A 15,646-nucleotide genomic window follows, 5' to 3' on the forward strand; every position below is an offset into this window, starting at 1 on the left:
ATGCAACATTAAGGAACAAATGGGAGATTGCTAGACTAGTTTTCTACCATTCACAAATTGAGGTGCTATTCATTGCCAAGAGTTGTAGCCATAGGATAAAGCAAAAGTCAGAACTCATAATAATACGGTGCAGCAATAGCCAGGAATAGAACATCACTAAAGGATGACTTTAATGAAGATAGAATAATCACTTTACTAACAAAAAAGATATCAAGAACAGAATAATTCATGCAACTGAACCATTCACACTTTTCAAATCAGTTTAATATCTAATAATGAAATACTTAATATGAATTGTGGCATAATAGTTGCAGTTCCTTAATGACATTCTCTGCTTTTCAATTTAGATCAGCTATATCCTGGTCAATAATTTAATGCAATAGCCTGATGCAGGTAGTTAACCATATAGCTTCAGTTTGAAATTTATGCTGTTCACAGAGCTGATAGGTTAATTGCTTAAATTTTATTAAATTCAGGTAAATGTCATAAGTCAGCCTTTTGGGTCCCTTGTGAAAATGAGACAGGATGCCTCACCACCTTTCCAACTCCTTCCCACTGACCTCCAGTGTAGCTTGTGAAAATCAGACTATTCACTCACTCCCATATTCTGTCATTCTTCTCTTATTCCCAAACCAGATGGAGTTCGCAAAGTATGCTCATACCCATCCCAGTGAAAATGTACCTCACTTTTGAGAAGTGTTGGTTAACTTTAAGTAGTAATAGCTAGTCGCATTGTCGGGCCTGTGTTGATATGTGTAGCATGGCGAAAGTGAATGCTGCAGATGTTGGAGATCAGAGTCACGAGTGTGGTGCTGGAAAAGCACAGCAGGTCAGACAGCATCAGAGAAGCAGGAGAATTGACATTTCGAGAAAAAGCCCTTCATTAGGAAGACTCCTGATGAAGAGCTTTTGCCCGAAATGTCAATTTTCCTGCTTCTCTGATGCTGCCTGACCTGCTATGCTTTTCCAGCACCACACTCTTAACTCTGATATGTGTGGCAGCTTATTGCTGGCTGCATGTAGAAGCCATATAACTGAACAGACAGCATGAAAGTCGCCTCTTGGGGCTATTGAGGCTTCAGAACTGCTGACTCTCCAGTGGTATCAGTGGTCTGAGAATGATAGCCCCACAGGCCAAATATGTCAAATATTTTACATCTGTCTTCACAGTAGATGACAGTAAAGCATCCCAAGAATAGTTTTAAAAATTTCAGGGACAAAGGGGGTGAGAGAAACTTAAAATAATTACAAGAATGGGAAACAGAAATACTCAGAAAACTACTCGAACTACTCTGGGCCTGAATCTGCAGGTTCTTAACAGAATTGGCTGTAGATCTTGTGAAAAAGGATCACTGGACCTGAAATATTAACACTGACTTCTCTTCACAGATGCTGCCAGACCTGCTGAGCTTTTCCAGCAACTTCCGTTTTTAATATAAAGATTGTTGTAAAATTGCCTTGATTCTGAAAATACCACGAGTTAGGAAACCACAAGACCTCTCTTAGATTTGGATATGTGTGGTTGGTGGGGATGGGGTGGGGGGGCGCAATGATGTGTGGAGGAGGAGACAGAATGCAGACAACTATAGGCAAGTTATCCTAATACCAGTCATTAGAAAATGCAAGAATCTGTAATTAAGGATATGATAACAGGACTTTTGGAAAATCACAATATAATCACAGTCAACATGCTTTTGTGAAAGAGAATTTTTGTTTCTCAAGTTTTGGCCAGAGGATTGTCTTTTTCTTTAATTCTCCAAGTTCCACTCCTCTCAAGATATTTCAATCCAACTGGTACATTCCAAGTGTTAATCTCCATCTATAGCTAGTAGAGCCTCATCTCTGTGGCCAAACATGTAACACGGTTGAGAGTCTTGCAATCGCCCTCATGTCTCAACCCTACTACCACTGTGGAGTAGGGGCTGGTAGAATAAGAAGGCCTACATTAGGCAACAGTGTAAATAGCTGAAGATAATAATTTATGGAAGTCTGAGGCTGGATACGAATCTTGTACTTTAGCAGCTTCTCGTTAAGCGTGGAGTGAATGGTGAATGTTAGCTTTCAATTGTCGATTCTTTACTATATTCACATTGATTCCACTTCATAAATGTGGAGCTAAATTTCTTACTTGATAGAAATCATATTATTTCCTTTGTTTTGTGCCTTGGCTCATTGCAATATCTTTTCTTTTATCTTAATTAATAAGCTATACCAAATCTTGCTGAGTTTGTTCCTCCCTCCACCCTTAACCCTTCCCCACTCTCCCCAAGCCTTTGTCTGCAGCTCCCCCAACCCCACCTCCATTCTTGAAGAAGGGTTATATCTGAAACATTGACTTTTCAACCTTCTGATGCTGCCTGACTTGCTGTGCTTTCCAGACTCATGCTTGTCTACTTTGGATTCCAGCATCTGCAGTGTTTTTTGTCTCTAATTAAGTTTATTCAAAGCTGTATCAGGACTAAAACTGTCCATATGGTTTCATAAAATTACTTCTGTGCTATCATCATAAAATAATTAAGTTCATCCCATGCCACAATCATTAAAATAACAAAGGAATGAGCTTCATGCAAATATATGTCATTCAGAATGCACTGAATACTGGACAGATCAATTTTAAGTCACATTTTCTTATGCATATACAAACAGAATGCATTTCAATCTAGTACAAAAACAGATGTAAAGTTTTAAATAAATTTGGTGTTTTATTTTTGGTTCTTCAAATACTGAGCAGCCTGTATATTATTAAATACAGAAAGAAAACATTGATAAATAATGCCTTATTTTTAGTTCAGAAATGTCACAAAACATTTAACCTACATGGAAATACTTTAAGCTATGATGATTTGGAGATGCCTGTGTTGAACTGGGATGTACAAAGTTAAAAATTACACAACACCAGGTTATAGTCCAACAGGTTTAATTGGAAGCCCACTAGCTTTCGGAGCGACGCTTCCAATTAAACCTGTTGGACTATAACCTGGTGCTGTGTGATTTTTGACTTTAAGCTATGATGATGGTGATTCTGAGGCCAAATCCTAAAGAGTGATAAAAAGGTAGAAGAAGATTCATAAAACACTGTTTTAAACAAAAAAATATATACACGATAGAGACTATAAAATACCATCACTGATTCAGGTGGGGCAAAGGCTGATCGCTAGATATCAGTTAACAAGAATTGCTTATTTATACTTATTCCCTGATCACTTAAACTTGTCCATTCCAGACACTTCATTGAAATAGACTAACATTTATTTGAGATAAGGTCAGTGAGCACCGTCAATGAGCTGAGGGACAGTGTAGTCTCATGTGAATACTCGACACAGTTTTGTATACTGCTACAGTTCCCCATTACAACAACAGTTTGTGAGTGTGTGCTTGGAATGGCAATAACACGCAAATAGTTTCAGATCCAATTCTTAACCCCATGGCAGACAGCTCATTGCAACATATCCGTTTGTTGGGGAACTTCAACCTGAATTTGACTTTGAATCATACCCTGTAATTGCAGAGATGTTTAATAATGCAAATATACCCATTTGTCACAAAGCATTTATTGTTTTCTGAAATGGTTCTTAAACTAGATGTGCCTCTAATAACATACTTGTATTTTCTTTTACCAGTCTAAGACGTATGGGTGTACCTGGCAAGGCCAATCACTTTCCTTCACAATAGATTTTGCCGCTGGATTTACCTGTGTTGATAGTAACACAAAGGTGAGGAAATAGCAAGTTTAGCATTATAGTATTACTCAAGTTGCAGGAAAAGAATTGTTTTCATTCTGCTCCATAATTTTATTTTATTTATTCTTTTTAAAATTTTTTTTTCACTGTTCTGTACCTCTTATTTCTTGATTGTCTCTTTCTCTCGCTCCACACTCTCTCATCACCTTTTTCCTCTCCTCTTCCCCCCTTTGCTACCCTTCTCCCCTGTTTTCCATTTTGCCTCTGCTTCACCCATCCCCCCACCCCCCCACCCCCACATATTTTGTCACATAGCATTGGCTTCAGCCTTTCTTTGGTCATTCACAGCTCCTAATCACCCTATAATCTCTCTATGCACTGTCATTATCACCTCTTTATTGCTACCTTTGCTTCTGGAGCCATGACTCTCTCAGCCTAGTATAAATACCTCCCTATTTCTCCCTTTTGTTAGCTTTGACAAAGGGTCAGTTAGACTCGAAATGTCAGCTCTTTTCTCTCCTTACAGATGCTGCCAGACCTGCTGAGATTTTCCAGCATTTTCTCTTTTAGTTCCCCTGTTCCTTGCTACGTTCAGTGTTGGCTATCTGCTTGAAACAGCTTGAATTGCAATAATCACCATTCCTTCTGTAAGCAGTTTTAATTGTCCATTTGTCATGTGTTAGCAGTGTTATCTCCTCTCCACCAGAAACAACCTGCTTATGCAGTTTTGACTCCTCCTTCCCAGAGATGGGTTAAGAGCATGTTGCTTTTAATACTGTCATAACAGTTTCTCCTTGTCCCTTTCATCTAGAGAACAGTTTATTCTAGAAACCAATATTGCCTATTCTTTCTTGAAGTTATTAAAGTCCTGAAGTTTACATTCTCACATCTGTAAGCTGTTGGCACATAGAGCTGGTGTGCGATTGATGAAGCAATATGGCATATAGTGAGGCATCTGCTCCCTTGACAGAGGATTGGTGATGAATAAGGCAGGCTGACTGACTCTGTGACTGCACAAGGAAACAAGGCGAGGCAAGGAAAGGCTTAGATGCTGTGAGCATGTGGGTGGGCATGACATAGGAGATCAAGCAAGTGACCCTGAGATGCACCCTGGTCTAATATCTGTCCCTATGCACGCCGTGTCTTGGAGCTGCCTCATTGCCAGTGCACCCTAAATTTTGAAGTGCAGGAGTGTCTTGCATGTGGGTGGGAAAGGTGCTATGAGGCTCCTTAGAGGCTGTCAGGTCTCAGCTGCTAGCACCCATGGATATGGGATGCATGCATCTGGCTTCTGGCCTAGAACGTGCCCTGACACATTGTTGCCAAGTGTCCAAGATGTTCGCTTGGAGAAACAAGTAGGAAGCTGAGTTTGCCAATGCTCATTTGGACGTCCATGTTGGGAATTGTCAATGTCTAATTTCCTCCCATCGAGTGGAAGATGAAGAGGCTGCATATTAATAAGATTTATTGTTAATGAGCAATAATCCCCATTAGCAGGCATCTCACCATTTAATAAGTGCAAAAGCAACAGTAATCTAGTCTTAATGTGCAGAACCATATTTGAAAATGCAACTGTTGTTCCTGATGTCAAGAAAAGCCTCACAAAACCTCATACATATTCTTCCATATTTCTCACCTTGGCTTCCATTGTCTAAGCTCTTATTAGATCCCCCCATTACAATTTAATATGTTGACATTAGAAATTGTTCAGGATCTCATAGAAGTCCTTTTAAAATCAATACATGGTGTATTAATTACATTGCTTCTATTGGTAAATAAATAATGACACTTTTTTTTGATTTACAGAATGTTATCTGGAGATTCAAGTTTTCACAACTCAAAGGATCTTCTGATGATGGAAAAACGTGTGTGAAACTGCTTTTTCAGAATACTGATACCCGACAGATTGACATGAAGGTACCTCTGTAACATAGCATGCAATCATTTTATTTAGGATATCCAGAGTGCATGTAATTTTTTTGCTTAGGAATTGTATCAAAGGACAATACTGTAAATTGCACATGCATCCATCAATAACATGTCGCAAATATCATTGCAAATTCCAACCTGTAACTTATGTTAGTTAAAACGTATTAATCTGAATCATCATTTTCACTTTGACTTAATCTTTTGTTACAAAATTGCAATACCACATTGTTTTCTTTTAAAGATTGCCTTATCGATTGATATTCTGACATTACATTTTTTAAGAGTCTTAAGATAATTTCGTCAATGAGGATACAGTTGTGTGATGTGATAAAGTCTCGAAGCAAATCTGTATACAAACATTTATTGCTAGATATTTTTAGAGTTTTATTAAATTGTTTAATCCCTTATCAGTTTGTGAACAGACCTGTGAGCAACCTCTGACCCCTGTTTTCCAAAACCTGTAGTTTGTTTTATGTATGTCTCATGAAAGCCCACAATTATTCTTTCTACAGTGATCTGATTCTTATATTTAGTTATGTAATATGGTGCCAAGCATTCTTGAAAATTACAAGTATTAGCACTGGCTTCCAGACTGAAGGAAATGATGCTCAGAAACTAACCGTGTTCTAATGATGCATAACTGTATAAATGCGCAAATTGTGCAGCAAATTCAGAGAAATAACAGATATGAGGTTGAATTTCCTTGCCCTGAGATGGGGAGGGGGCCAAGACAGGTGTGAGGGTGAAATCTTATCAGGCTGGTTTTACATCACATTCGTGGACCACTGGATTATGCAGGACAACAGTGACAGTGGGAATTGTTAAGTTCCCAATCGTGGATTTGGGTAGCATGAGGGATAGGGATCAATTAGCCCCTTAAGTCTCCAGATGTTGGCTAGATTTTCTGTATATTATATTTTTGTAATTTGGCAATGGAAGGAGAGCTTCATTCCTGATGAAGGGCTCTGGCCCGAAACGTCGAATTTCCTGTTCTTTGGATGCTGCCTAACCTGCTGTGCTTTAACCAGCAACAGATTTTCAGCTCTGATCTCCAGCATCTGCAGACCTCACTTTTTACATGGAGAACTTCACTGGCTGGTCTATTATCTATCCTTAGATGCCCTTAGGAAGGTAATGATCTTGAACTGCTGTAGTTCATTTAGTTGTAGATAACCAATACCTTTAGGAAGGGAATTCCAGGATTTTAACCAAACAACACCGAAAGCATGACAATATGCTTCAAGTCAGGATGGTGAGTGGCTTGGAAGGGAAGTCTCAGACAAACTCATTTACCACCTGCCCTTGTCCATCTAGATGATAGATTTCATGAGTTGCAACTATTTAAAAGGCCTTAGTGAATTACTGCATGCAGAAAATGTTTCATTAATACACCATTCATGAAATGGTGGTAGCTTCCCAGCAGCAGGCTGGGTATACAAAGGAGATAAAAGCTCAATTCAATCGAGTAGACGCCAATCTCACTAAGGGGGCAGGGGGGTGGCAGGGGTTGCTTTTCACCTCACAGGCAATAACTGTAACCCTTTGGCAAAAGAGATAAATGTATGGACCAAGGGAATGAAGGGACCTTCATGCCTTCCCACATTCATCATCAACTTCCAACTCTGAATATACAGTTGTTGATCTTTGAGTGATGGACAGCATTCTATCGGCCATCCACATTCAGGAAACCAACTGCTGCCCTTAGTTGGGTGGAGTTCTTGGATGCATCTAATTAATTGCCCACCTTCTTCAAAATTACTGATGCTTGAGAATTCCAGACCTAGTCTTCTTGCAGAACTGACATCAGGATCTGGATCCTGTACAGATGAGTTCTGAATATCCTGAACTTGCTCATCAATTTATGTTGCTCTGCCATTTGATTCATATAAGTCACATTTCACTCTAGGCCTTCAGGCAAGTCTGGTAATTAAGAGCATACACATTTTTTAAACAAACGTTAACTGTTAATACAATGCTAAACAACTTCTTTGGCTCAGAATGGAAACAGTAAGTGTTCGATCTCATTCTTGCATCTAATTAATTGTTGTTAGAAGTTTTTGCTTAAATGTAAAATAATTTTGTTTTACATCTCACAGTTCCTACATGATTTGGAAATGCCAGTGTTGGACTGGGGTGCACAAAGTTAAAAATCACACAACACTAGGTTATGGTCCAACATGTTTAATTGGAAGCAGTAGCTTTCGGAGCACTGCCCCTTCATCAGGTGGTTGTGATGAAGGAGCAGCACTCTGAAAGCTAGTGCTTCCAAATAAACCTGTTGGACTATAACCTGGTGTTGTGTGATTTTTAATTTTCTTTTTGGCCTTTCTTGCTCCCTTACTCTGCCTGATTTAACTTTAACCCACTTCCATTGTTCCAGTTTCTTTCTCAATTATTAAATCTTATGAGTTAAGGAGATATATTGGGTTCCATCATTAACTAAAGTTCTAAATGCATCTAAATAACCAGCTATCATTCTCATACTTACAACAAACTATAATGCACATATATTTGTGGTGAACAGTGCAGGAAAAAGTTTAATTATTGGAGCAGACCATGTGATTCTCTAACCAAACAAGATAGCTCCCATCTTTACTTTTAACTAATTAGTCATCTGAAGGCTAAGAAAATCATAAAATATAGAAATTCAATGGAGATATGCTTGCTCAAGCACTGGGACAGTTTGTAATAAATTGATTCTTTTCCATCATAAACCTTGAACAGAGCGCAATACATTTGAGAATGATATTTTTGGTTTCTGCCATTGTGAACTTGCTCATGTTAAACTCTTTCCAAATCATTCCACCTTATTATTGGCATAAGCAACAGAAAGGTACTGGAGTTGTTGGCAGGCTTAAAGGTGGACACATTTGCAGGTCCAGATGAATTGTATCCCAGGCTACTGTGAAAGGCAAGGGAGAAGACTTTTAATTCCACTCCAGCCACAGGGGAGTTGCCAGAGGACTAGAGAACAGCTAATATGGTTCTGATATTTAAGAAGGATTGTAGAGATAAGCCAGAGAATTGCCAGACCGGTGAGTCTCATGTCAGTGGTAGGGAAATAATTGCAAAGAATTCTGAAGGAGAGCATCCATCTCCACTTGGAGAGGCAGGTACTGATCAGTGACAGTCAGAATGGCATCGTCAGAGGGAGGTCATGCCTCACAAATTTGATTGCACTTTTTGAGGAAGTGAACAGGCATGTAAATGAATGTAGTGCAGTTGATGTGATTTAAAGGATTTCTGCAAAGCCTTTGGCGAGATCCCACATAGGAGACGTATCAAGAAGGCAAAAGCACATGGGACACAGGGTAATATTCAAAATATTCTCAGTTATAGAGATAGAAAGTGATGACAGAAGGTTTCTTTAGTGACTGGAAACCAGTGTCCATTGGCATACCATACCAACTTGAGTTGGGTCTCTTACATGTCATTTATATAAAAACCTAGATGACTGTGTAGGGGGTTGGATTAATATATTTATGGATGACACAAAGTTTGGTTGGGTGGTTAACAATGAGGTTGAGTGTCTTGGACTACAAGAAGATATACAGAGGAACCTTGATTATCCGAATATCAATTAGCCGAATTTCGAATTATCCAAAGAAGATCTCAAGGTCCTGCAAAAATGTTACATCAAAGAGGAAAATGCATTCGGATTACCTGTACTGAAGAACATGTGAAACACAAAGAAACACAAACAACTCAAGCATCATCGACTGGGTATTTTTAGGAAAGGGTTAGTTACACAGTCCTTTGCAAAAGTAAGTGTTTTACCGTATTCCTGGCACTTTACTGGGCCATTCATGAGAATGATAGCCGAGAAAGTAAATGCATGTGCGAGGCCGTGCTTCTGTCTTTCTATCACCACACTGAGTTCCTGAAAACTGACAAATGCTTTTGTAATCACAGAAGCTGTTCGGGACCTTATTTAATGCTGGAATTTCATATATAATCTTTGTGATGGTAAGGATTTAGTCCTTCTCCCTTTAACCTGGAGTTTGCAGAATGCAAAGATTAGATTGTTCAAATACCATTACAATTATAGATTTAACAAAATCTCCAGTATAGTCGAGCATTAGATCAGTATGGCTTCCCTTGTTTAAGGTAAAATTGATTATCCAAACAATCAATTTACCGAACGAAACAGTGCCCACCCACCTCATTTGGATACTCGAAGTTCCTCTGAAAATGGGATGCTCAAATGGGCAGATAAGTGGAACTCAGCCCTGAAAAGTGTAAGGTGATATACTTTGGAAGGTGTAATTTGACAAAAAAGTATTCAGTGAACGGTATGACACTGGGATGTTCCGTGTAACAAAGGGACCTTACAGAGGAGGAGGTGTTGGATGTCTTGAAACGCATAAAGGTGGATGAATCCCCAGGACCTGATCAGGTGTACCCTAGACTCTGTGGGAAGCTAGGGAAGTGATTGCTGGGCTCCTTGCTGAGATATTTGTATCATCGATAGTCACAGATGAAGTGCCACAAGACTGGAGGTTGGTTAACGAAGTATCACTATTTAAGAAAGGTGATAAGGAAAAGCCAAGGAACTATAGACCAGTGAGCCTGATATCAGTGGTGGGCAAGTTGTTGGACAGAATCCTGAGGGACAAGGTTTACACATATTTGGAAAAGCAGTAGGGATAGTCAATATTGCTTTGTGTGTGGGAAAATCATGTCTCACAAAATTGATTGAAGAAGTAACAAAGAGGATTGATGAGGGCAGAGCGGTGAACATGATCTATATGGACTTCAGTAAGGTATTCAACAAGGTTCCCCATGGGAGACTGGTTAGCAAGATTAGATCTCATGGAATATAGGGAGAACTAGCTATTTGAATACAGAACTGGCTTGAAGGTAGAAGAGTGATGGTGGAGGGTTGCTTTTCAGATTGGAAGCCTGTGACCAGTGGAGTGCCACAAGGATTGGTGCTGGGTCCATTGCTTTTCATCATTTACATGAATGATTTGGATGTGAACATAGGAGGTATAGTTAGTAAGTTTGCAGATGACACGAAAATTGGAGATGTAGTGAACAGCGAAGAAGGTTACTTCAGATTACAATGGGATCTTGATTAGATGGGCCAATGGCCTGAGGAATGACAGATGGAATTTAATTTAGATAAATGCAAGGTGCTGTATTTTGGAAAAGCAAATCAGAGCAGGACCTATACGTTTAATGGTGGGTCCTAGGGAGTGTTGCTGAACAAAGAGACCTTGGAGAGCAAGTTCATAGCTCCCTAAAAGCAGAATCACAGGTAGATAGCATAGTGAAGAAGGCGTTTGGTATGCTTGTCTTTATTGGTTAGAGTATTGAGTACAGGAGTTGGGAGATCATGTTGTGGCTGTACAGGACGTTGGTTAAGCTACTTTTGGAATATTGCATGCAATTCTGGTCTCCTTCCTATCGGAAGGATATTGTGAAACCTGAAAGGGTTCAGAAAAGATTTACAAGGATGTTGCTCGGGTATGGAGGATGTGAGCAATGGGGAGAAGTTGAATAGGCTGGGGCTTTTTTCCTTGGAGCATTGGAGACTATGGGGTGACCTTGTAGAGGTTTATAAAATCATGAGGGGCATGGATAGGATAAATTGACAAAATCTTTTCCATGCGGTGGGTGAGTCCAGAACTAGAGGGCATAAGCTTAGGGTGAGGGGGGAAAGATATAAATGGGACCTAAGGGACAATCTTTTCACACAGAGGTTGGTGTGTTATGGAATGAGCTGCCAGAGGAAAGAGTGAGAGGCTGGTACAATTTCAATTTTTAAAAGGCATCTGAATGGGTATACGAATAGGAAGGGTTTAGAGAGGTATGGCCAAGTGCTGGCAAATGGCACTAGATTAGGTTGGGATATCTGGTCAAAATGGACAGGCTAGTCCAAAGGGTCTGTTTCCATGCTGTACATCTCTATGAATATTTGTTCAACGATCTCTGAAGGCAGAAGACCATGTTAGTAGGGCAGTGGAAAAGGCATATGGGTATTTGCCTTTATCAATTGAGGCAGTGATTACAAAAACAAGGAAGACATGACAGAATTGATGAGACTGCAGCGGGGGTACTGCGTGCCATTCCAGTCACCATGTTGCAGGAAGGATATGATTGACTGGAGGGGTGCAGAGGAAGTTCCCCAGGATGCTGCCTGGGTTGGAACATTTATGTGTTGAGGAAAGGTTGGATTGGCTTGAATTGTTTTTATTGGAGCAGAGAAGACTGAGGGATGATCTGATTGAAGTGTGCAAGTTTATGAGGGGTATGAACGGAGTGGATAAGGAGTGGCTGTTTCTCTCAGTTGAAGCATTGGTCATGAAGCGGGCACAAGTTCAAGGTGAGGTGCAGGAGGTTTCAGGGAGATGACAGGAAAAACTTATTTTATCCAGAGGTTGGTGCCGGTCTGGAATATGCTGCCTGTGACAGTAGTAGAAGAGAGTTGCCTCACATCCTTTACAAAGTATCTGGGTGAGCACTTGGCATGTCATAACAATAGAATAGGCTATGGGCCAAGTGGTGGTAAATGAGATTAGGTTGAAAGCCAGGTTTTTCTCACATGTCAAGGCACACTCGATGGGCTGAAGGGCCTCATGTGCACTGTATGATTCTATGTTTCTAATATTTGTTATATATTTTCATAACTTGCTGCATCTCTCAAACATGAATTAACATCAAGACTTTGAATTTGACGAAGTACCTGAGTTTGAAAAAATGTTTTTGATAACTCACCCACAGGAAGATTATCTGGGCTTGGGTCAGAAGCAGTACACTAGTACACAAATTATTGCCGCATATGTTTTGTTCACATGTTTTTCTTCCAACTCATTTTGAATTGCACCATTCTGGCCCAGGAAAACTGTGTGCAGTATCCTACATAGCTCTGCTGTTTTCATTTCTGGATGAACGGCCTATTGAGATTGGAAAGGGTCATATATGATTAATGACTACACAGGAGAATAACAGTGGCAGAGGGGGAGAACGAGTGGAAAAATTTAGAAGAACATACTTCTGCTTGACAAGTTGGAAATTCATTCATCATAAGCTGCATACCATATTTATTTCAAGAAGGGTGAAATTTAATAGATGTATCCAGGGTGGGAAACTTACCTGCTCGCAGGTAACAAGCTTTTTAAACATTTCTTTAACAATTGAGCTTTGAGATAATGTCAAGACTGCTTCACATATATTTCTTATTATCAACAGGGTTTGAATCAGTTTCATTATAAATGATAAAATATTTATTTCTGCTGTTTAGCCTTTTCTAGGAATCACCAATCGTTGTATAATTTACTTCATTTACCTCAACCAATTTTGCAATAGTAATTTTTTATTCAAAGAAATATTGCAGAGCAAGTCATGAGAAAGCTTTTGCAAAGAAATAGAATTTACTGTAATTTTGAAGTAGGTTAACATGATAATTGGTGTTACATTTATGAAAATTGATTGAAGATATGCAGCACAGGCCTTTGCAATAATGACAAATAAATGCATCTTCTTTCATCTTCAACACAAAATTTCAGCCTTGATAGGCATTGCATATTCGGTGCAGAGTGTCACTTAGCAGAACTTACTTTACGCAGAGAATTGTGAGAGCATGGAATGCGTTGCCAGCAGCTGTTGTGGAAGCGAGGTCATTGGGAACATTTAAGAGACTGCTGGACATGCGTATGGTCACAGAAATTTGAGGGTTCGTACATTATGTTTACCTTCCATGAGGATCAATGGTCGGCACAACATCGTGGGCTGAAGGGCCTGTTCTGTGCTGTAAACGGGAATAGGAAACATGATAGGTAGGAAAGGGATTAACATTATCTTGTAGACTGAATATGTTTAATGAAGGAATAGTTTGTTTTGTACCATCAGTTCACGTGAGAAGTACTCAATTACTTCACTTGATGAAGTATTGCCATGTAGTAACATCACCAGATCAGAAAATTTATATAAATGAGTGAGACTGTTTGCTCAATTAAAAATTGTTAGTGAATTTCTCCTGAAAAATGACTGAGTTACACTTCTTGAGCATATAAGCGGAAATTAGAACAGACAACCGTGACACTGAGGTTACCTTAACATTTCCTATTGTTTCAGGATTCTTGAGATTTCCCAGGAGAGGGAGAGACTTTATGTAAGCAATAGGTATAAATTGAAGTTCCAGTACACAGGAGGCACCAGCTCCTAGATTCTTTTACTGATATAGCATACTATATTTCCAAAGGGTACTGCCATGTAAAGAGAAATCTGTTGGAAAGAATATCCTATTTTGTTCTGTCTTTTACTGTCTGTTTCTAAACCATTATTGATTTCCAATAAAAAATAAATGCTGACAGTAAATATGTAAGATGTTAGGATAGTTTTATGATGTTAGAGAGTGTTAATCTCTTTCATTGTATTGCAATTTGATTAGCAGTTCATCAAAATACAGCTGGAACTGATTTCGTCTTCTGTGGAATTTCGGTAGACATTTTAGCATTGTTGGAGTTATTATATTGCCCTCAAAGTGTGTTCCTTAAGTTTTGAGTGTTAAGCACTTGAGTCTCTGAATCGGAAGTCTGCAGATTGAAATCCTACACTATGACTTGAACTCCTATTAGACTTGACATTTCAGCGCACAACTGAACAGCAAGGAGAGGGATGTAGAGGCAGAGATACAGCATTTGAGGTGCATTATTTGAATGTGGCAACAGACCAAAGTCTTGTCTGCCTGTTTCAGCAAACGTAAAAGATCCTATCATACTACGTAAAGAAGAGCAAGAAGCTGTAATGTGTTCTAGCTTACATATTTCACTCAAGAACAAAAGCAGATTAAATGGTAATTATCTCATTTGCTGTCGATAGAAACTGACTGTGTAAATTGGATACTGCATTTGTATTTATACATCAACACCAATTATCCTTCAAAAGAAAGTAATTAATTGGATGTGAAGTGCTTTGGCCCATCTATAGAATCAATAAAATCCTGTAGTTCATTCATTCAAGAAATAACCAAATTGTTGATGATTCCACTAATGGATTGGACATTATCTAAATTATGTTGACAATGGCAGAAAAACTAGTATCATCTTGATTTGCGAAGCTATATTTCTTTCAGAGTCCAACCACTGGCATGACAAGGCTGAATAGAGAATGTTAGGTTTATTATAAGCCATGGCTAGTATCTAATAAAGCAATTTGTGTCTTGTTGCAGGAATTGGAATTCCCTGATCTGACGGCAGTGTTGCATTGTATACATTCATTCATAGCAGCTAAAGTGGCAGCAGTGGATCCAGTATTCGTAGACAGTCTGAGTGTTGCACGGAAGTACATGTATAGCAGCTGAGAATCGAATTTCAATCACAGAAAAAATGTATTATTTTATATAGAATAATTGCTTTGTGTCTATACTGCTGAGGGGTGCACAATGGGTAATGGAGCCCAAGCAAATCAAGGGTTAGGGGGGTGATTTTGACTGCAGCCAGAGTGTAAAGTTGATGATGTGAATCAGCCATGAATAAAATGAATTGCCGACTAGCAGAAATGTATAACGGACAAAGTCACAATCATCCCCGTTGTGTTTTTAAATAAAGAGAGATTAATGGTTAAAGCACTTTTGAGAGATATCTACAAAGCATATTTCTTTATAATTGAAGCAAAACGTGTCCTTGGTATGTGCAGCACTGTTTTGTGTTTTATTTTCCTTCTCAGATGAAGTCTGCAGTCTCCCAGTGCCAGTTGTAAAAATGGAAACCTGAGTTTCAAACTTTCCATAGTTCATACAAACAAAATACTCTGATGCAAAGTGTGTGCTTTGGCTTCTTGGAAGTTCTCTTTTTGTCATTGATAGCTGTGTTTTTTGATGTCATTCTTTTACCTTTACAATCATGGTCAAGTGTTCATTCTCTTTGATTTTGGGAAATGGCATATTTAAACTTACTGGATTAGAATGAGGAGCAAGCCATTTAACATTGAGGTGAAGAGGAGTTTTCTTGAGAGGGTGGTGAATCATTGGACTTCTCTAGCCCATTGGACACTCCATTATTTAACATGTTCAAGACAGAGATCAATAGAAT

The 15,646-nt window shown here is 39.0% G+C and overlaps 1 protein-coding gene across 1 annotated transcript in view; it reads left to right on the forward strand.

Moving 5' to 3' along the window:
* Positions 1–14,916, forward strand: part of sntg2 (syntrophin, gamma 2) — a 271,591-nt gene extending 256,675 nt beyond the window's left edge. The window contains exons 19-21 of the mRNA XM_060855100.1: positions 3,621–3,713; positions 5,487–5,597; positions 14,785–14,916. Of these exons, the coding sequence (XP_060711083.1) occupies positions 3,621–3,713; positions 5,487–5,597; positions 14,785–14,916 (336 nt within the window). The remainder of the gene's footprint in view (positions 1–3,620; positions 3,714–5,486; positions 5,598–14,784) is intronic.
* Positions 14,917–15,646: the final 730 nt, after the last annotated feature.

The sequence above is a fragment of the Hemiscyllium ocellatum genome, chromosome 3 (assembly GCF_020745735.1).
Source record: "Hemiscyllium ocellatum isolate sHemOce1 chromosome 3, sHemOce1.pat.X.cur, whole genome shotgun sequence".
Lineage (NCBI taxonomy): Eukaryota > Metazoa > Chordata > Chondrichthyes > Orectolobiformes > Hemiscylliidae > Hemiscyllium > Hemiscyllium ocellatum.